This window comes from Carcharhinus amblyrhynchos, chromosome 25, assembly GCF_965287045.1.
Source record: "Carcharhinus amblyrhynchos chromosome 25, sCarAmb.v2.hapA, whole genome shotgun sequence".
Taxonomy (NCBI): domain Eukaryota; kingdom Metazoa; phylum Chordata; class Chondrichthyes; order Carcharhiniformes; family Carcharhinidae; genus Carcharhinus; species Carcharhinus amblyrhynchos.
Genome location: NC_137348.1, coordinates 43012281 through 43035010, shown reverse-complemented (window position 1 = coordinate 43035010; position 22730 = coordinate 43012281). Strand labels below are relative to the sequence as shown.

The window sequence follows — 22730 nt, the reverse complement described above, 5'->3', positions numbered from 1 at the left end:
TCAATATTTATTATTTGTGTCACATTAATACTGCAATTAAGTTACTGTGAAAATCCCCTGGTCGCTACAACTGGCGTCTGCTCAGGTATGAGAGAGAATTTTCAGCATGGCCAATGCACCTAACCAGCATGTCTTTTCAACTGTGGGAGGAAACTGGAGCACCTAGAGAAAACCCACGCAGACATGGGGGAACATGCATAGTCCACACATACAGTGACCACAGCGACCCAAGCTGGGAATCAAACTGTGCAGTACTCCCGCAATACTCACCCACCAACTATGCGACACTCCCTCAATACTGACCCATCAAGAGTGTGGCATGTGTCAATACTAACTCAATGGCTGTGAGGCACTCCCACACGTGATGCTACTGTGTCTTTAAGAAATGTGTTTGTTATCATGTTCTCTGCAGTTATAAACAGACAAGAGTGCCTTTTATTGCTGCTTAAATGGTTTAGATGAGATTTTGTTTATTTTTATTCTGGGCCTAATGCACTTTCTGGAAGTTTATGACCTTTTTAAGTGTTGGAGGAAAATTGATTGACGAGTCGGAGTCAGGTGATTCCTTCACACAGAAATCCAAGAATCACTTTCAGTTTTAGTTAGAAGCTATACGGAATCCAGACTGAAAGGCAGTATTTCTGTGCCTCTCTTCCTGTTATAAAAATTCTGCTATGTTGGAAGCAGTTTTCTTGCCTTTCTGGAATGAAAATTTTGCGTTTGCTAAAAGCTAGAAGCCAGCGTGGCTTTATCACTGCCTTGAGTTCTGCTACAAGTTACAAGGCTGAGAAATCACAGTTTCAATTGAAGAATGAGGGGAGATCTCATTGAGATGTATAAGATGATGAATGGGATGGATAGGATAGAGGTGGAGAGACTCTTCCTGCTCAAAAAAGACAGTAGGACTAGGGGGCACAGCCTCAAGATAAAGGGGAGGCGGTTTAGAACGGAGTTGAGGAGGAACTTCTTCACTCAAAGGGTGGTGAATCTCTGGAATTCTCTGCCCGTTGAAGTGGTGGAGGCTGCCTCGCTAAATATTTTTAAGAAGCGGGTTGATGGGTTCTTGATAAGAGAGGGGATTAAGGGTTATGGGGAGAGGGCGGGAAAGTGGAACTGAGCAGCGACAGATCAGCCATGATCTTATTGAATGGCGGGGCAGGCTCGAAGGGCTAGATGGCCTACTCCTGCTCCTATTTCTTATGTTCTTATGTTCTTATGTTCAATTCACTGCAGGTATTGCTAATTGTCAGGCATGACCTGCCCTTGATGAAACCATGTTTTGCCCTATTTTACCATGTACTTCCAAGTATTCCAAAATCTCATCCTTAATAATGGACTCTAGCTTCACCTCATCTTTCATCATCTGCCCCCCTCCCTCCTTATTTATTTTTTAGTTGTCCTATGTTGGCCTTTAAAAGCTTGCCTCTAGTTTTTGCCACATTGTATGCTTTTTCTTTTATGCTGTCACTGACATCCCTCATCAGCCATCGTGAATTCCAATATATATGGTCACTGCCTCCTCCCAAGGGTTCCTTCACCTTAAGCTCCCTTATCAAGTCTACCTCATTACACATCACCAAATCCACAATTGCCTCTTCCCTAGTGAGGTCCACCACAAGCTGCTCCAAAAAGCCATCTCCTAGACATGCCACAAATTTCTTTTCTTGGAATCCACCACAGATTCTGACAATCTGACAGTCCATTGTCCCATCATTACTGACCCACTGACTCTGCAGCACTGGCTTAATAGTGACCCACCGACTGTGTGCCACACCTTCAACAGCAAATCTCTAACAGTGCAGTACTATCTCAGCATTGACCCACCGATTTGCACCGCTCCCTCAATACTCAACCTCTAACAGTGTAGCACTCCTTCAGCAATAATCCACTGACACCAAGTTGCTCCCTCAATATTAATCCACCAACACTGAGACGCACTCCCAATACTGAACCTGTGCCAGTGAGGCATTCCCTCAATTATGACCCACCAACCATGCAGAAGCTCTAACAATGAGGTCCACTCTCATAACTGATCCTGGCAGTGAGACATTCCCTTAATATCAACCCTCCACCAGTAAGGCAGTACCTCAGTACTGATCCTGCAATAGTGAGGCATTAATCAGTACTGACTATCTGACAGTGCCTGCCTCAATACTGAACCACAAATTGTGCAATGTACTTGCAAAACTGACCAAATAGTGGGTCAGTACTGAGGGAGCACCACAGTTCTTACTGCTTAATCAGTACTTAGCCTCCAGCAGTGCGGCGCTCCCTGAAAAATTGCCCTCCAAGAGTGCAGCGTTCCCTCATTACTGACCTACCGATTATGCAGCGCTCCCTCAAAACTGACAAAATCAACAGCGCAGGATTCAGTTAGTGCTTACTCTCCAACAGTGAGGCGTTCTCTCAGTATTAATCCTCTGGCCGATTCTGTGATTCAGTGTGGCAATTCCTCATTACTGACCATCTGACAGTACAATGCAGCCTCATTACTGACCATCTGACAGTGCAGTGCAGCCTCATTACTGACTCACCAACTGTGCAGTGCTTCTGCAATACTGACCCAGTGACTGTGCAGCACTCCCTCGATACTGATCCACTGACGGTGTGGCGCACCCTAAATACCGATCCACTGACTGTATGGCACACCCTCAGTACTGACCCATGGACAGTGCAGCGCTCCCTTAATACTGACCCTCTGGCAGCAAGGCATTCCTTTAGTAGTGACCCTCCGGCAATTTGGTGTTCATTCAATACTGACCCTCTGGCAGTGAGTGTCTCTCAATACTTACCCTCCAGCAACGTGGCACTCCCTCAATACTGACACACTGGCAGGTATGCACGCCCTCTATACTGACCATCCGGTAGTGTGCCGTTCTCTCAATATGACCTGCCATTAGTGTGGCGCTCTCTCAATACTGACTCTCCTGCAGTAAGGTACTCCCTCAATTCTAACCCTCCTGCAGTGAGACACTCCATCAATATTGAACCTCTGTCAGTGAGGCATTCTGTCAGTACTGACCCCCTTGACTGTGCAGTGCAGACTCAATACTGATCCACTGACACTGAGGTGCACATTCAGTACTGATGCACTAATGCTACAGCACTCCATCAATATTGACCCACCGACTGTTCAATTCTCCCACATTACTGACCCTCCGAGAGCGCAGCAATCTCTTAATGCTGACCCACTGTGTGGCACTCTCTCAGTACTGACCCAATGACCATGCATTGTTGCCTCATTAGTGAGTCACCTACTCTGTAAGTACAGAGGGAGAGCTACACATCAACACTGAGGCCATGTCTCAGTACCGACCCTCCGGTACTGAGGAACTTCCTCAGTACTGATCCTCTAGCAGTGAGGAACTTCCTCAGTACTGATCCTCTAGCAGTGAGGAACTTCCTCAGTACTGATCCTCTAGCAGTGAGGAACTTCCTCAGTACTGATCCTCTAGCAGTGAGGAACTTCCTCAGTACTGATCCTCTAGCAGTGAGGAACTTCCTCAGTACTGATCCTCTAGCAGTGAGGAACTTCCTCAGTACTGATCCTCTAGCAGTGAGGAACTTCCTCAGTACTGATCCTCTAGCAGTGAGGAACTTCCTCAGTACTGATCCTCTAGCAGTGAGGAACTTCCTCAGTACTGATCCTCTAGCAGTGAGGAACTTCCTCAGTACTGATCCTCTAGCAGTGAGGAACTTCCTCAGTACTGATCCTCTAGCAGTGAGGAACTTCCTCAGTACTGATCCTCTAGCAGTGAGGAACTTCCTCAGTACTGATCCTCTAGCAGTGAGGAACTTCCTCAGTACTGATCCTCTAGCAGTGAGGAACTTCCTCAGTACTGATCCTCTAGCAGTGAGGAACTTCCTCAGTACTGATCCTCTAGCAGTGAGGAACTTCCTCAGTACTGATCCTCTAGCAGTGAGGAACTTCCTCAGTACTGATGCTCCATAAGTGGGGCTCTCTCTCAGTAGTGATCCTCAGGGAGTTGGGCACCCAATCTTTACTGATGCTTCGACTGTGAGCCACTCTCTCAATATCGACCCACTAACTGTGCGGCGCTCCCTCAATATTAATCCACCGACTATGTGGTGCTCCTTCCAATATTGACACACCAACACTGATGCAATCTCTCAACACTGTCTCTGCGCAAGTGAGAAAATCCCTCAGTACTGACCGTCCAGAAGCGAACAGTTCCCTTTGCACTGATCCAGCAGCAGCAAGGCACTCCCTCCGCACTGACCCACCGACAGCAAGGTGCTCCCCAAGTACTGATCCTTAGGCAATGGGGCATTCCCTCTATACTGACCATTTGATAATGCAGCACTCCCTCAGTACAGGCCCTCTGACAATGCAGCACATCCTCAGTACTGATCCTCTGATAGTACAGCACTTTCATACTGACACTGCAACAGTGCAGCACACACAGTACTATCTTACTGACAGTGATGCACTCTTTCAGTACTGACCTTCCAACAATGCAGCATTCTTTCAGTATGGCTCTCCAACAGTACAAAACTCCCTCTTGACTGACCCCTGGCTGTGAGGCACTCACTCAATGCAGAAGCACCAATATGAAGCACTGCCTCATTACTGACCCTGTCGGAAATGTGGAATTCCCTCAGTACTCACCCTCCAGCAGCAAGGCACTCCATCATTACTAATCCTCGGGCAGTGAGGTACTCCCTCACTACTGTTCTTTCAACTGTGTGCTGCTTCCTCAATGATGACCCATTGGCTCTCAGACAATCAAGCGCTCCCTCAATACTGAACCTCCTGCAGTGAGGCGCTTCCTCAATGCTGACCCGACCGTGCACTGCTTCATCAATAATGACCAACCACTGTTCATCACTCCTTCAATACTGAGTCACTGACAGTGCAAGACTTCCTCAGTACTGATACTGCAACACTGAAGCAGTCCCTCAATATTGACTCGCCAACAGTTAGGCACTCACTCAATACTGTCCGACCAACTCTGAATTCTCCCCCAATTCTGACTGATCCACACAGCTCTCTCAGTAAGGACCCTATGACACTGAGGCGCTCCCACAGTACTGACCCTCTGGCTGTGAGGCACTTCCTTAATACTGTCCTACTGACTCTGCAGCGAGCCCTCAGTATAATCCCTCTAGCTGAGGCAATGTCTCAGGAGAGACTCACAGACTATGTGATGCTCCTCAGAACTCACTGACCAAATGTGTAGTGCTCCCTCAGTACTGCCCTCACTGATACCCTTAATAATGACTCTCTGACTGTGGCACTGGCACAGTACTGTCCCTGCAGCAATAAGGTGCATCCTTAGTTCTGACCCATGGACATCAAGATACTCCCTCAACATTGATCCACTGAGTGTGTGGTGCTCCCTCAATATTGCCCCACTGATTACAACATTCTCCCTCAGTAAAGACCCTCCAGCTGTGAGGGACTTCTTCAATACTGACCTAACGTCTGTGCAATACCAATTGTGCAGCACTCCCCCAGCCAGCACTGACCCGCTGTCAGCGCGGCGCTCCCCCAGCCAGCACTGACCCGCCATCAGTGCGGCGCTCCCCGAGCCAGCACTGACCCGCCTAAATACTTACCATCCGACTGCAGCACTCTTCCAATGTTAACCCACTGACAGTGCAGCATTGAGGTGCATTCTCTGCACTAATCTACTGGTAATGAATCCTGTCCTCAATGCCACCAATTCAGCAGCATTCCATCAGGACTGAGCCTTCAACAGTGCGGCGCTCCCCCGGCACCGGCCGTCCGGCGCTCCCCCGGCACCGGCCGTCCGGCGCTCCCCCGGCACCGGCCGTCCGGCGCTCCCCCGGCACCGGCCGTCCGGCGCTCCCCCGGCACCGGCCGTCCGGCGCTCCCATTGGCACCGGCCGTCCGACGCTCCCATTGGCACCGACCGTCCGCCCGTGCGGCGCTCCCTCGGCACCGACCGTCCGACCCTCCCTCGGCACCGACCATCCGACAGTGCGGCACTCCCTCGGCACCGACCGTCTGTCGCTCCCTCGGCACCAACCGTCCGACAGTGCGGCACTCCCTCGGCACCGACCGTCCAACAGTGCGGCACTCCCTCGGCACCGACCCTTCGTCAGCTTCTCAGTCTGACTCTCCTGCAGTGAGGCCCTGCTCAATCAGTACTAACCCACTGACTGTACAGCCAAGGGAGACAATGGCCTAGTGGTATCATCACCAAACTATTAATCTAGAAACTCAGCTGCGGACCCGAGTCCAAATCCCACCACAGCAGATGGTGGATTTTGAATTCTATATATAAAAAAAATCTGGAATGAAGAATCTACTGATGACCTTAAAACCATTGTTGATTGTCAGAAAAACCCATCTGGTTCACTAATGTCCTCTAGGGAAGGAAATCTGTCATCCTTACTTTGTCTCGCCTATATATGACTCCAGAGCCTCAGCAATGTGATTGACTCCCAACTGCCCACTGAAATAGAACATCGAACATAGAACACTACAGCACAAACAGGCCCTTCGGCCCACTAGTTGCACCGATCACTTGTATACCTACTAAGCCACAGACCTATCTATAACCCCCAATCCCATTAGATCCCATATACTCATCCAGAAGTCTTTTAAAAGACCCCAGCGAGTTCGCCTCCACCACCACCAACAGCAGCCGATTCCATTCACTCACCACCCTCTGAGTGAAAAACTTACCCCTAACATCTCCTCTGTACTTGCTTCCCTGCATCTTAAATCTGTGTCCTCTCGTAGCGACCATTTCAGCCCTGGGAAATAGCCTCCGAGAATCCACCCTATCTATTCCTCTCAACATCATATAAACCTCTATCAGGTCGCCTCTCAACCTTCGTCTCTCCAGGGAGAAGAGACCTAGCTCCCTCAACCTATCTTCATAAGGCATGCCTCCCAATCCAGGCAACATCCTTGTAAATCTCCTCTGCACCCTCTCAATAGCTTCCACGTCCTTCCTATAGTGAGGTGACCAAAACTGCACACAGTACTCCAATTGGGGTCTGACAAAGGTCCTATAAAGTTGCAGCATTACCTCCCGACTCCTCAACTCAATCCCTCGATTAATGAAGGCCAGTACACCATACGCCTTCTTGACCACATCCTCCACCTGCGAGGCCGATTTAAGAGTCCTATGGACCCGGACCCCAAGATCCCTCTGCTCTTCAACACAGCTAAGACTCCTACCCTTGATAATGTATTTCCTTCATCCCATTGGTCCTGCCAAAATGGACTACTACACATTTATCTGCGTTGAAGTCCATCTGCCACTTCTCCGCCCAGTCTTGCATCCTATCTATGTCCCGCTGCAACTTCTGACATCCCTCCAGACCATCCACAACACCACCAACCTTCGTATCATCTGCGAACTTGCTAACCCATCCCTCCACTTCCTCATCCAGGTCATTTATGAAAATGACAAACAGCAAGGGTCCTAGAACAGATCCCTGGGGCACTCCACTGGTGACCGACCTCCATGCAGAAAAAGACCCATCCACAACCACTCTCTGCCTTCTGCAGGAAAGCCAGTTCTGGATCCACAAGGCCAAAGCCCCCTGGATCCCATGCCCTCTCACCTTCTCAAGAAGTCTTACATGGGGGACCTTATCAAACGCCTTGCTGAAGTCCATGTAAACCACGTCCACCGCTCTTCCTTCGTCAATGTGCTCAGTCACATTCTCAAAGAACTCAACTAGGCTCGTAAGGCACGATCTGCCCTTGACAAAACCATGTTGACTATTTCTATCATTCTAAACTTCTCTAAATGCTCATAAATCTTGTCCCTCTGAAGCCTCTCCATCAACTTACCAACCACTGAGGTCAGACTCACCAGTCGGTAATTTCCTGGGCTATCCCTGTTCCCTTTCTTGAAAATAGGACCCACATCTGCAATCCTCCAATCCTCCGGAACCTCTCCCGTCTCCATCGACGACGCAAAGATCATCGCCAGGGGCTCTGCAATCACTTCTCTCACCTCCCACAGTAACCTGGGGTACATCCCATCCGGTCCCGGCGACTTGCCTATCTTGATAGAATTTAAAAGTTCTAAAATGGCTTAGCAAGACGCTTGGTTTCAAGGGCAACTAGGAATGGGCAATAAATGCTGGCCAGTCAGTGATACCTCTGACCCACAAATCAATAAAAGCAAACCCCAACAGTACTGACCTTCCAGCAGTCAAGCACTACCCCTCATGGTCTCATGCAGAACATGATGTGAGATGCTAGCATTGGACTGGGGTAAACACAGTAAAAAGTCTCACAACACCAGGTTGAAGTCCAACCAGTTTATTTGATAATAAACCCACAAGCTTTCGGAAACACCGTCAGGTGTGTGGAAGGTTCTGATCAGAGAAGGGCACATAGAGGCACACACAGTTTACAGAATACTGATTAGAATGTGCTATTCAAGTCTTAAAGATGCAGAAGATGTGAGTGGAGATGTCACATTATTTGTGACCCCCATGACTTGCCTGAAATTGCAACATCTCACTTACTGTCCTGTCTGGAGACAATATACATCTCTTTAACTTACGCCAAATGCTCTCTGCACTCACACTGTCTGCATCTTTAAGACTTGAATAGCACATGTGTGTGCCTCTATATGCCCTTCTCTGATCAGAACCTTCCACACACCTGATGAAGGAACAGAGTTTCCGAAAGGTTGTGGGATTACTATCAAATGAACTGATTGGACTCTAACCTGGTGTTGTGAGAATTCTTATTCATGCAGAACCACCGACAGTGCGGCGCTCTCCCGGCGCCGGCCCCACCGACAGTGCGGCGCTCTCCCGGCGCCGACCCCACCGACAGTGCGGCGCTCTCCCGGCGCCGACCCCACCGACAGTGCGGCGCTCTCCCGGCGCCGACCCCACCGACAGTGCGGCGCTCTCCCGGCGCCGACCCCACCGACAGTGCGGCGCTCTCCCGGCGCCGACCCCACCGACAGTGCGGCGCTCTCCCGGCGCCGACCCCACCGACAGTGCGGCGCTCTCCCGGCGCCGACCCCACCGACAGTGCGGCGCTCTCCCGGCGCCGACCCCACCGACAGTGCGGCGCTCTCCCGGCGCCGACCCCACCGACAGTGCGGCGCTCTCCCGGCGCCGACCCCACCGACAGTGCGGCGCTCTCCCGGCGCCGACCCCACCGACAGTGCGGCGCTCTCCCGGCGCCGACCCCACCGACAGTGCGGCGCTCTCCCGGCGCCGACCCCACCGACAGTGCGGCGCTCTCCCGGCGCCGACCCCACCGACAGTGCGGCGCTCTCCCGGCGCCGACCCCACCGACAGTGCGGCGCTCTCCCGGCGCCGACCCCACCGACAGTGCGGCGCTCTCCCGGCGCCGACCCCCACCGACAGTGCGGCGCTCTCCCGGCGCCGACCCCACCGACAGTGCGGCGCTCTCCCGGCGCCGACCCCACCGACAGTGCGGCGCTCTCCCGGCGCCGACCCCACCGACAGTGCGGCGCTCTCCCGGCGCCGACCCCACCGACAGTGCGGCGCTCTCCCGGCGCCGACCCCACCGACAGTGCGGCGCTCTCCCGGCGCCGACCCCACCGACAGTGCGGCGCTCTCCCGGCGCCGACCCCACCGACAGTGCGGCGCTCTCTCAGCGCCGACCCCACCGACAGTGCAGCGCTCTCTCAGCGCCGACCCCACCAACACTGCGGCGCTCTCTCGGCGCTGACCCCACCGACAGTGCAACGTTCCCTCAGTACTGATCCAACAGTGTAGCGCTCCCTTAGTACAGATCCACCGACAATGTGACGCTCCAGATATCAGTTTTATCTTAAAGTTTATTTAGTGTCACAATTAGGCTTACATTAACACTGCAATGAAGTTACTGTGAAAATCTCGTCGTCACACTCTGGCACTTGTGTACACCGAGGGAGAATTTAGCATGGCCAATACATTCATTCAATCAGCACGTCTTTCTGATTGTGGGAGGAAACCTGAGCACCCAGAGGAAACTCAAGCAGACACGAGGAAAATGCACAGACACGAAGATATCCCGTGGCACACATGGGACAGAGCGGCTCAAACTAGACTATTCGGTATGAAACCAGCTGCCATGACAGAACTACAATTAATTCCAAACGTACGTTCATTCCCAACTGCCCATAAGGCATTCTCAGTTCAGACAACCTGTCCCTCCACGGAATTCCCTCCCCCCTACATCCCCTCACTGTTAACTACACACAAAATCAGCCACAGGGGTAAACACACTGTCCCATCGAACTCCTTCAATGCAGAAAGAGGCCATTCAGTCCATTGAGTCTACATTGACTCTCTGAAAGAGAATCTTGCCCGTGCCCTATCCCATTAACCACACACATTTATCATGGCCAATCTACCTAAACCCCACATCTTTGGACTGTGGAAGGAAACCAGAGCACCCGGAGGAAACCCACACAGATGTGCGGAGAACGTGCAAACTCCATATAGACAGTGATCCAAGCTGGGACTTGAACCACTGTGCTACCATGTTGCCCCTTGTTGAATTATCAACTCTTTATAATTTACATAAAGATTTGGATAAAAGAGTCAGAGATAAGGTTACTAAATTTGTAGATGATACAGAAAAGTAGGAAAATAAGTTTTGAAGGGGACAGAACAGAGTGACAAAAGAATATAGATCGCTTAAGCGTGTGGGAAGAGCAAAGGATACCGTCAGATTGGAAGGAAGGTTACATGGTGAAGCTTCCGAGGAAGGGCAACCACAGTCTTTGTAAAAACTATCATGGGATAATGTTGGTCTCTGTGCCAGGGTAAATACCAAACCGCATCATACTAGGTAGAATGAAAGAAGCAATAGAAGATATTTTCAAGGACAATCAGGAAGAATTTCATCCTGGAACATGTTTTGTTTGGATTAGATAGCAGCCCGACAGTTTATAATCGAACCATCATCGGAATGGAATTCATCAATCTACATTTACTGTGTAGACAACGAGAAGTCATTTGACAGCATTGACAACAACACTGTGGAAGTTGACGGCAAGCAATGACATTCCAGTGAAAACAATTTCTTTCATGAAGAGTACCTATGATGCAATGAGCAGTCAAGTCTTGCATGGAGGAGTCTTCTCTGATAAATTCAATGTACAAACTGGTGTAAGACATGGTTGATCAATGTCACCATTCCTATTTTTGTTTGCGATTAATTAGATTTTGAGACAAAAGATATGGCATACCATGGACCCTCAGAGAACAGCTGGAAGATTTAGATTTTGCAGGCTTTATCATCACACAATCACATACATATGCAGATAAAACCTGTTACTTGACGCAAATAGCCAAAATTGGCCTTATCATCAACACAGAGAAAATACAGATAATGCAAATAAACACCAGGGATAACATGCCCCTCTCTACATCAATGGGGGCGAAGTAGAAAGAGTCAAGAATCAAGAAGTTTTTAGGTGTTCAAATCACTAACAACCTGTCCTGGCCCTCCCATGCAGACACTATAGTTAAGAAAGCCCACCAACGTTCTACTTTCTCAGAAGACTAAGGAAATTTAGCACGTCAGCTATGATTCTCACCAACTTTTACAGATGCACCATAGAAAGCATTCTTTCTAGTTGTATCACAGCGTGGTATGGCTCCTGCTCTGCCCAAGACCGCAAGAAATGACAAAATGTTGTGAATGTAGCCCAATCCTGCACGCAAACCAGCCTTCCATCTATTGACTCTGTCTACACTTCCCACTGCCTCAGAAAAGCAGCCAGCATAAGTAAGAACTCCACGCACTCTGGACATGCTCTCTTCCATCTTCTTCCATCAGGAAAAAGATACAAAAGTCTGAGGTCACGTACCAACCGACTCAAGAACAGCTTCTTCCCTGCTGCTGTCAGACTTTTGAATGGACTTACCTTGCACTAAGTTGATCTATCTCTACACCCTAGCTATGACTATAACACTACATTCTGCACTCATTTCCTTCTCTATGAACAATATGCTTTGCCTTTATACCATGCAAAAAACATACTTTTCACTGCATGCTAATACATGCGACAATAATAAATCAAATAAAAAATCCCACACTCCAACGATCCTGCAGTCCTGCATCCTCCCACCAGATCGCAGTGTCCCCAAAGCCCTGCATCCTCCCAGTCCGCAACATCCTCACAACACACACCCTCCAATAAATAGCACCATCAGTCCACACCCTCCACAACACAACATCCCCATGACCCTTAACTTTCCAATAGCACCCTTGGCCCATTAGCCACCCACATCACAGTATCCCCAGTGCCCTGCATCTTCCAACAACAGTGTTCCTCAGTCCTGCACCCTCCCACAGTACAACGTCCCCCCCACCCCTCATCCAGCCTCACCGCAGTGTTCCCACAGCCCCGCGCCCTTGGCTCCATTACCACCCACAAAGTGTCCCTATGACTCTGCACTGTCCCACACCACAGTGTCCCCACAACCCCACACCCTCCCACATCGCAACATTCTCACAACACTGCACTCTCCAGCAGCGCCATCAATCCTGCACCCTTCCACACCACAGTGTCTCCACAACTCCGCATTCACCCACACTGCAATGTACCCTTGGCCCTGAACGCACCCACACCACAGTATTCCCATTGCCCTCCACCCTCTCACTGCAGTGTCCCCTCGGCACTGCACCCTTCCACACTGCAGTTTCCCTTTGCCCCACACCCTCCCTCACCGTAATATCTCCACGGCTCCGCACCACTACCTCACACCGCAACGTCACCAATGCCTGGCACCCTCTGACACCACAGTGTGACCTCAGCCCTGCACTCTCCCATATAATAGTGTCCTATAGTCCTGCACAGCTGTCGTACTGCAAAGTCGCCACAGCACTGCACCCTCTAGCAGCACCCTCGACCCCACACCCTCCAACAACGCACTTTCTCCATGGCACTGCACCCTCCATCAGCCCCCTCACACCCTCCCACTGCATAGTGTCCACACAGGCCCACAGCCCTTCACACCACTCACGCCGCTCCCTCCCCCTCACGTTGCAATGTCCCCACAGCCCCCAACACGGCCCTGCTCTGCAAATGGCCCCACAGCCCTACACGCACGCATCTCACAATGCAATGCCTCCGTGAACACACCACACCCTCCCGCACCACCGTGTTACCACGGCAATGCACCCTCCCACAATGTACTGTTCCCATGGCCCACAATGCTCTCCACCCCCCTTCACCACAACACCCCCATGGTCCCACAACTCTCTCACAATGCAGTGTTCCCTTGATCTTACACCCCCTGCCTCTGCAGTGTTCCCTCAGCCCTGCACATTTCCCATACTGCAATGTCCCCAGGGGCCTGCACCGCATTTTCCACACAGCCCCACATCCTCCCCCACAGCAATGTCCCTTAGGCCGAATACCCTCCGCCCTATACCCATTCACCCCACAACATCCACATGCCCCCAGACCCTCACACACTGCAATGTTCCCATGGCACTGCACCCTTCCACAACGCCCTCAATCTTGCACCCTCCCACAATGCATTTCCCCAAACAGCCCCGCACCCTCCCAAACTGCAACATCCTCACCACACTGCACCCTCCAACAGCACCATCAATCCTGCACCCTTCCACAAAGCACTGCCCTGCTGCACTGCACCCTCCATCAACACCCTCGACCACGCACCCTCCCACAATGCACTGTCCAAACAGCATCACACTCTCCCAAACTGCAATGTCCACACAACACTGCACTCCCCAACAGCACCATCAATCCCACACCCTCTGTCAGCACCCTCGACCATGCACCCTCCCACAATGCACTGTCCAAACAGGCCTGCCCCCTCCCGAACCGCAACATCTTCACAACGCTGCACCCTCCAACAGCACCATCGATCCCACACCCTCCCACACCACAGCATCCCACAGCCCTGCCCCTTTGCAGACTGCAGCGTCCCCACAACCGTACATCCTCCCATACCACAATGTCATCACAACACGGCACCCTCCAACATCACCATCAGTCCCGCAATCTCCCATTATGCAACATCCCCACACCCTCCTACACCACAACGTCCCCACGACCCTCAACCCTCCAACAGCACCCTTGGTACATTAGCCAACCACACCACAATGTTCCCTCGGCTCCGCACCTTCCCACACACCACACTGTCCCCTCAACGTTGCCCCCTTCCACACCACAGTATCTCCTCTGCCTCGCACCCTCCCACACTGCAACGTCCCCACTACGCTGCACCTCTCACACCACAGTGTTCCCTCCAACCCGGCACCCCCTCACACCACAGTATCCCCTCAGTCCTGCACCCTCCCACACTGCAGCTTTCCCTCAATCCTGCACCCTCCCACACTACAGTTTCCCCTCGGTCCTGCACCCTGCCACACACTGCAGTGTTCCCTTGGCTACAGACTCTCTGACAATACCTTCCATCTCATAACCACTCACACCGCACTGTCTAAACAGCACGGAGGTGTGTCCTCATGGCCTGTTCCCTCCCGCACTGCAGTGACCCACACCTCCCAATGCCATAGTGTCCTCATGGCCCTACATCCTCCCACAGCCCCGCACAACACTCACACTGCAACATCCCCTCAGACCTGCACCCGCCTACACTGTACTGTCCCCACAGTCCCGTACCCTCCGACCTCACCCTTGGTCCTACATCTTCCAAACTTTAATATCCACATGTCCCAACACTGCAATGATCTCTCAGACTTTACCCACCCACACCACAGTGTTCCCACAGCACGACCCACGACTGCACACACATACATGCACACACACTGCAGTGCCCTCTCGGCCCTACACACTCACACACCGGTGTGCCCTTGGCTCAGCAACTCCAAACACTGTAATGAACTCACAGCCACGCAACCTGCTACACTGCATTGTCCCTATGGCTACACACGCTCCTCCCACAGCATCCTTAGCCCCACACAACTCTCACACTGCAACATCCCCTCTGCCCTGCACCCTCCCACTCCCATATCCCGGTGGCCGCTTACGCTCCCACACAGCATTGCCCCACAGTCCCAGACACTCCCATACCACAACATCCTGTCTACCCTGAATCCTCCCACACTGCAATGTTCCCACAGCCCTACAACCTCCCACACCACAACATCCTCTCGGCCCTGCACTGTCCCACACAGCTGTATCCCCACAGCCTGCACCCTCCCACACTACAGCACCCCCAGGGCCTGCACCCTCCCAAACCACAGTTTTCCCCATGGCACTTCATGTTCTGAAACCACAACATCCCCTCAGCGCTGCACCTTCCCACAACACAAAGACTCCGTGGTCCTCAAACCTCCAACACAGGAGTGTCCATTCAGCCCTGCACACCTCCCACACTTCAATGTCCCCTTTGCGCTGCAACCGCCGACACCACCCCCGGCTCCATTATCACCAACACCACAGACTACCTGCGGCTCCGCACCCTCCCACACCACAACATCCCCAAGGCCCTGCACCCTCCCTAAAGAAAAGTCCCATGGCACTGCAAACTCCCACACCCTCGTGTCCACATGGCTCCACACGTTTCGACACCACAATGTCCCTTCAGCTCAGCACCCCACACCCCCACCCCGATGCCACAGTGAACCAACAGCTCTGCAACGTCCCACATCGCAACATCACCGCGCCCATGCATACACCCACACCATAATTTTCCCACGGTCCCACACCCTCTGACAGCAAGCCTGCTCCCTCAGCCCTACACCCTCCCACAGCGCAATTTCCCATGACCCCAACCTCCCACACAGATGTCCCAACATACACAGCCGGAGCTGCCCCACAGCTCCAGACCGTCCCATACCGCAACATGCCCTGGACCATGAATCCTCGCACATCACAACATACCTTCAGCCTTGAACGCTCGCACACTGCAGTGTGCATATTGCCTCGCATCTCCCAAACCAATGTCCCAACGACTGCATATGGCCGTGTCCCATAGCCCCAACCACTCCCCCGACACAACATACCTCAGCCCTGAACCTTTGTACATCGCAACATCCCCACGGCCCCACACTGCAGTGTGCACACTGCCCTGCACCCTCCCACACTGTAGTGTCCCATTGGCTCTGCACGCTCCCACACCACAATATTCCCACGGCCCAGCACCCTCCCACACCAATGTCCCAATGATCACACACAACAGTGCTCCAGAGCACCAGACACTCCCATACCACAATGTACCTCAGCCCTGAAGCCACACACACTACAGAATCCTCTCGGCCCATCAGCCATAACACCATTGTGAATCCATGGCCCTGCACCATCCCATAGCGCAGTATGCCCTCAGGCCTGCAGCCACTGACACAGCACTGTCCCAGTGGCCCACAATACCTGTCCACACTGCTGTGTCCCCAGGGCCCACACCTGTCCACACCGCAATGTCCCCATGGCCCCACATTCGCCCACACCACGGTGTCCCTTCAGCCCTGCTCGACTCCTGCATTGCAACTTCCCCTAGCACTGCACCCTCTAACATACCCTCGGCCCCATTATCATCCCTACTGCAGTGACCACATGGCACTGCACCTCCCCACACTTCAGTGTTCCCATGGCCCTACACACTCCCACACCGCAGCATCCTCTCAGTCTTGCATCCTCTCACACCACAACGCCCCCTCAGCCCCGCAACCTCCAACAGCACTCTCAGGCCCGCACACCCCAACGTTGTAGCGTCCCTGCACACCCACACACCACAAAACACACTTGGTCCTGCACCCTCCTACAGTCCAGACTCTTCTAGCAATGCACCTTGACAGTGCAGCTCTCCCATGGCACTGCCCCTGTGACAATGCAGCTCTCCTTTGGCACTGCACCCTATAACAGTGCAGCACCCCTTCAGTACTGACCTTCTGACAGTGCAGTACTCCCTCAGTACTGACCCTTTGACAGGCAGTGCAGCACTCCCTCAGTACAGACCCTCTGATAATGCAATGTTCCTTCAGTACTGACTCTGTGAAAATGCTGCATTTCCTCAATACTAACCCTTTGACAGTGCGGCACTCCTTTACTACTGACCCTCTGACAGTGCGGCACTCCCTCAGTACAGACCCTCTGACAGTGCAATACTCCCTCAGTACAGACCCTGTGGCAATACAGCTTTCCCTCAATACTGATCTTTTGACAGGCAGTGCAGCACTCCCTCAGTACAGAACCTCTGATAGTGTAGCATTCCCTCCATACAGGCCGTCTGACAGTGTGCCACCCCCTCAGTAGAGACCCTGTGACAGTGTGGCACTCCTTCAGTACACACCCTGTGACAGTGCAGCACTCCCTCAATACTGACCCTTTTGACAGTATTCCCTCAGTACTGGCCCTTAGACAGGCAGTGCAGCACTCCCTCAGTACAGACCCTCTGATAATACAATGTTCCTTCAGTACTGACTCTGTGAAATGCTGCACTTCCTCAATACTAACCCTTTGACAGTGCAGTACTCCTTCGCTTCTGCCAGCGCAGCACTCCCTCAGTAGTGACCCTCTGACAGTGCGGCACTCCCTCAGTACTGACCGTCTGACAGTGCGGCACTCCCTCAGCACTGACCCTCTGACAGTGCGGCACTCCCTCAGCACTGACCCTCTGACAGTGCGGCACTCCCTCAGCACTGACCCTCTGACAATGCGGCACTCCCTCAGCACTGACCCTCTGACAGTGCGGCACTCCCTCAGCACTGACCCTCTGACAGTGCGGCACTCCCTCAGCACTGACCCTCTGACAGTGCGGCACTCCCTCAGCACTGACCCTCTGACAGTGCGGCACTCCCTCAGCACTGACCCTCTGACAGTGCGGCACTCCCTCAGCACTGACCCTCTGACAACGTGGCACTCTCTCTGTACTGACCCTCTGACATGCAGCACTCAGTACCGACCCTGTGGCACTCTCTCAGTCCTGACCCTCTTATAGTGGAACTGTTGGCACAGAAATGCTGCATTCACTCAGTACTCCCAGAGTCCAAAGATGTGCGTGTTTGGTTGATTGGCGATGCTCAAATTGCCCCATGGTGTTCTGAGATGTGTAGGTTAGAGGGATTAGTGGGTATAATATGTAGGGATATGGGGGTAGGGCCTGGATGTGATTGTGGTCGGTGCAGACTCGATGGGCCGAAGGGCCTCTTCCTGCACTGTAGGGCTCTAATGCTGACAGTGCAGCACTCCCTCAGCAGGGCACCCTTCTTGTGATCGAGTTGGCAGAACATGCTTTAAACCCAGCTCCTTCTGTCACCAGTGTATACACGCTTCAGCTCAGCGCAGCCGCAGCATGTGCGGAACTGGGAATGTCAACCATGTCTTCATTGACTAATCCTTACTGCCCATGCGCCACAGCTCGCCCTTACCGCGCTGGCCTGGCGCATGCGTGTTGCGGCAGCGCGTGCGGCTAACGGCTGGGACGCGGCGCTCGCCGCCATTGCCCAACGGTCAGCGAGCGGCCTCCACGGAGCAGGCTTCAACCCCTCACCACCCCAGCCTCTGGGAGGGGGGGGGGGTGGCTTCCGGGCTCCCCATTCCTCCCCACATGTCCTGCAACCCCCTAATGCTCATGAGGCTAACAGTACAGACCTTGGCCCCGATCTGGTTGCCACACTGGCCGGCCTGAAGATGCACGATCTCTCGCATACCGAAAGCTGTGCCTACGCTACTCTAATCGGGATAACTGCTCGCTCAACTGAACCGCCGGCGCCCGCTGCCCGCCTTATATAACGCAACGTCATCGCCGCCTCTTCCCTATTGGGCAATCCTGCCTGTCCATCAAGGGGGCGCCGTCCCATTGGTCAGTCTGCGCGGGGGCGTTCCCTGCCGGCCTTGATTGGTTTTGAGCGGCTGTTGCCTGGTAACAGATGTTTTCCTGTCAGTCACAATAACTGCTGTGATTTCACAATGTCCTCACCATCTCAGAATGCAACTTAACTGCCCCAGTGTTCAAATTCTCAAAACAAAATACCTTCAAAAATCACAATTGCTTCACTTTATTTACAGCCATGGGAGCTGGTCAGGAGGTGATGTGCAGGAAGTCTAATGGCAACTCTCTAGTGCTGGGCACTTGACACAATTCTCCTGCTTCTCATCAATTAGGAGGCCACCTTCACTAACAAAATGAGAATATGTTGAGCATGAAGATTAGGACATCAGAACTTTTACATAATATGTAAATAACAAGCGTGTCCTCACGTTCACGAAAGTCTGTCTGCATTAAACTGCATCAAGCATTTTATCTTCTTCATGTTTATCCATCTTATTTTGTTTTACAGAACCACCTGAGACACAATCACGCTGCCCAAATAATGCACAGTGTGTGCAGCACTTCAGGCGCACAGTTGCCAGGGAGGGAGATGGAGTCAGTGGTAGGAAATAGTGTGTGTGGCAGGAAGGGAAGACAATGGCTTCAGTCTTCCCTGTATTTAGTTGTAAATTTCTGCTTGGATGTCATACATGTGGTGTGACAACTCATACTGTGGAGGAGTCAAAATGCTGACCAGATGATCTACTCGGGCGTTGGTTGAGGGATGAATGTTGGTCAGGACACCCAGGAATACATTGAGTATTCCCGTGGGATCTTTGACACCCACCATGAGAGCAGATATATCCTTGGTGTAATGTCTCCTCAAACACAGCAGCTCTGACAATGGCGTTCCCTCAGTACTGTACAGGATATTACTCTGGATGATGGACAGGAACTTGAACCCAATGATCAGACTCATAAATGAAGTGTTGCTAACTGAGCAATGGCAAATGACAAACTGAACCTCTAAATTGCCGGATTGCAGGTGCTCACCGTTGTCCCAGATTGATTACAACACGCGCATGTTTTATCTGAAATATTGACCTTGCTCTCAGGTCTCTAGAGTGGGGTGTTAATTCGTAGCAATAATATTCTCAGCCTAAGCAAAGACCTCTTTGATATTTTAGACTCTGGTGAAATAATTGAATGATGTTGTTCACAATTTTGATCCACCAACATTGCTGAAGAAATTTGTGTGCAATAGGAAGCATGATGATGATGAGTACTGCTGTTCTGATAGGTCTCTTGCTGCACTTTCTTACAGTCTAATCATTGAGAACTGTAGGATGTGGAGTCTAAACGCCTTTTCCTGCTGAAACGTCATCAACATTCAGAGTTCACATTTTGTCTAAACATCTCTTCACTGCCATTTTATAGAACTAAGTTACAAAGAACAAAAAGAGCCTGGGAAACAGGCCCTTCGGCCCAACGAGCCCGTGCCCCCATTTTAACATTACCAGTCCCCCCATCCACCCATGACCCTTATCTATCGTTTTATGGCAATCCACATTGAGGGAAACTAACTTAGGGACAATTTATTACTTCCAATCAGCCTAAGAGCACATCTTTGGGGTGTGGGAGGAAACCGGAGCACCTGGAGAAAACCCACGCAAGCACGGGGAGAATGTGCAAACTCCCACAGACACCGGCCCAAATCCATGTGTCTGCACAGCAATCAGTGATAGTCACTGAGCTGTCGTGTTGCCCAGTATCTGGTCCAGTTTAAGCGTACACTAACAACATGAAGCACTAGGCCACTCTCGAACATTCAAGAGCAGCCCAAGTACGACCCATCGCGTGTATGCCCCTTGTTGAACAACACGGCGGACCGACTTAAAACCTGAGAATTAAAAGAGAAAAAACATTATTATCATACCACATTCTTTTACATTACCAGGGACGTCCCAATGCTAATGTTACAGAAAACAAATTGTCAAATTAGTTATCAACAGTCCTGGAATTTCCAGGTTAATGTGAAACTAATTGCAGTACTTCCTGCAGAATCTGATGACCACTTGTTCTCAACCTTTGTAACCACTTCTCCTGTTTTTGTTTCCTTACCTCTCTGGATTGAAAGCAAACAGTCCTGACTTCCTTAATCGAATCAGAAATATGAAGACTTTTTTCTGCTGAGTGCACACAGTGCCTGGTGCCTGACTTTATTTGTCATGACTCAGGTACTTTTGAGTTGAATTTTCCATGCAGTGATACAGTCTGAGGTTTACAGATGCTCCTTCCACACTCTCAACAGTTTGAGGGTGGTGCAGGGAAGATGTGGCAACTTGATCCACAAGTGGGATGTGAAGCTGAGCTCAAGTTGTGACTGTAGCCATCTGAGTCCGACCATTGCCCACGTACTGAATTTCTAAGTGCCATTCCTAGTGGTGCCACAGCCATTCGCACTGCGTCAGCTAAAGCTGTTGAATGGATGGTTAACTCAAACTAAGACTTCCCAGCTACTGGAGTAATAAACAAATTGTACATCAATATGGAGTGGTTTAGGTTAGCTATAGAGAAGGACGTGCATCACTTAATTGAACTTGCTGAGAGGACTGTTGGTTTTGCTGACATGTTGAAAGGAAGCTCGTGGTTTCATGACTTTGCACAGAATAGATTCTCCTGCTGTTCACGCCAGTGCGATTCTCCATCCTCACCGGTAGCAATGGCAGAGCATGAATGGCTGGAAAATTCTCCTTATTGGTGCCTAATCCTTCGATTACCCTTTTATTGCTTATACGTTCCAACTTATGTTACCCACTAATCTATTCTCATACACACTGTTTCCCCTTATTGCATCTTTTATCTCCTTCTATATTTCGCCATATTTTCCCTGCCTTTTTGGTAAATTCACACAAGAATTAGAAGCAGAGGATCATTCAGCACCTCAAGCCTGCTCCACTATTTATTAAGAACTTGGCTCATCTTCTAGCTCAACTCCACCTTTCCATCCTATTTCATTGGAATATAAAAATGAAGAGCAAGAGGAAGCATTTTAGCCCCTCAAGCCTGCTCTGCCAATCTCATCTCGCCTTCAACTCCACCGTCCTGCCTGTTCTCTACAACCCTCCTACCCATCCTCATTAAGAAATTCCCATCTCTCTTGACTTCAGGTGTTGAAAACTATCAATCTCAGCTCTGAATTTACTAAACAGCTGAGTTTCCTCTCACAGAATTCCACAGCACTTTGAGTGAAGACATTTCTCCGCGCCTAAACGGCTGACCCCTTATCCTGAGAATACATCCCCAAGTTCTAGACTCTTCAGCCAGACGAATGCTCTCACTGCCAGAACAGCTAGTTCGAAACTCACACTGCAAAAACAAAATCGTGATGTGGAGATACCGGCGTTGGACTGGGGTAAACATATTTACTAGTTTCACAACACCAGGTTAAAGTTCAACAGGTTTATTTGGTAGCAAAAGCCACCAGTTCTGGTAGCAAAAGCCACTAGAACAAAATCATAGCAGTGAAGGAGACCTTTTGGCCCATCAAGACAAAGCCAGCTCTCTGCGTGAATAACTAGTTCCACTCCCCATCCCTGCAAGGCCTCATCCTTCTGAAAGCCAGGGTTGAATCAGACTCTATCGCACTTTCAGGCAGTGCATTCAGGATCCCATCACTTGCTGTATAAAAAGGTTTTCTTCATTTCACTTTTGGCAATCACCTAAAACCTGCTTTTTCCAGTTCTCAAAACTAATTCTCCAATGGAACCAGTTTCTCCCCATCTATTATGTCCAGACCCCTCTTGATTTTGAACTCCTCGATTAAATCTCCTTTCAACAGTCCCTTCTCCAAAAAGAACCCGAGCTTCTCCAACCTATCCATGTAACTCAACTCTCTTATCCCTGGAACCATTCTTGTAAATCTCCTCCAAAGCCATCACAATCTTCCTAAAATGTGGTCCAGAATTGGACACAATATTCCACTTCAAGCCAACAATTTGTAAAGATTCAACATAACAGCTAATACCTTATCTGGGAATGCATAA

General features: G+C 51.1%; 1 protein-coding gene across 3 annotated transcripts in view; it reads right to left on the bottom strand.

Moving 5' to 3' along the window:
- The window catches only part of LOC145358150 (tubulin beta-4B chain-like), a 98242-nt gene extending 79248 nt beyond the window's left edge, over positions 1 to 18994 (bottom strand). Inside the window, exon 1 of one of the 3 annotated variants that reach the window (XM_080211856.1) lies at positions 18907 to 18994. Coding sequence is in view for 1 of the 3 variants with exons in the window: in XM_080211852.1 (XP_080067978.1) it covers positions 18525 to 18581 (57 nt within the window). In the remaining 2 variants the exon portion in view is untranslated. Of the gene's footprint in view, positions 1 to 18524; positions 18629 to 18906 lie in introns of those variants that run through there. The other 2 variants (XM_080211852.1, XM_080211853.1) reach the window with 2 other exon arrangements.
- Positions 18995 to 22730: the final 3736 nt, after the last annotated feature.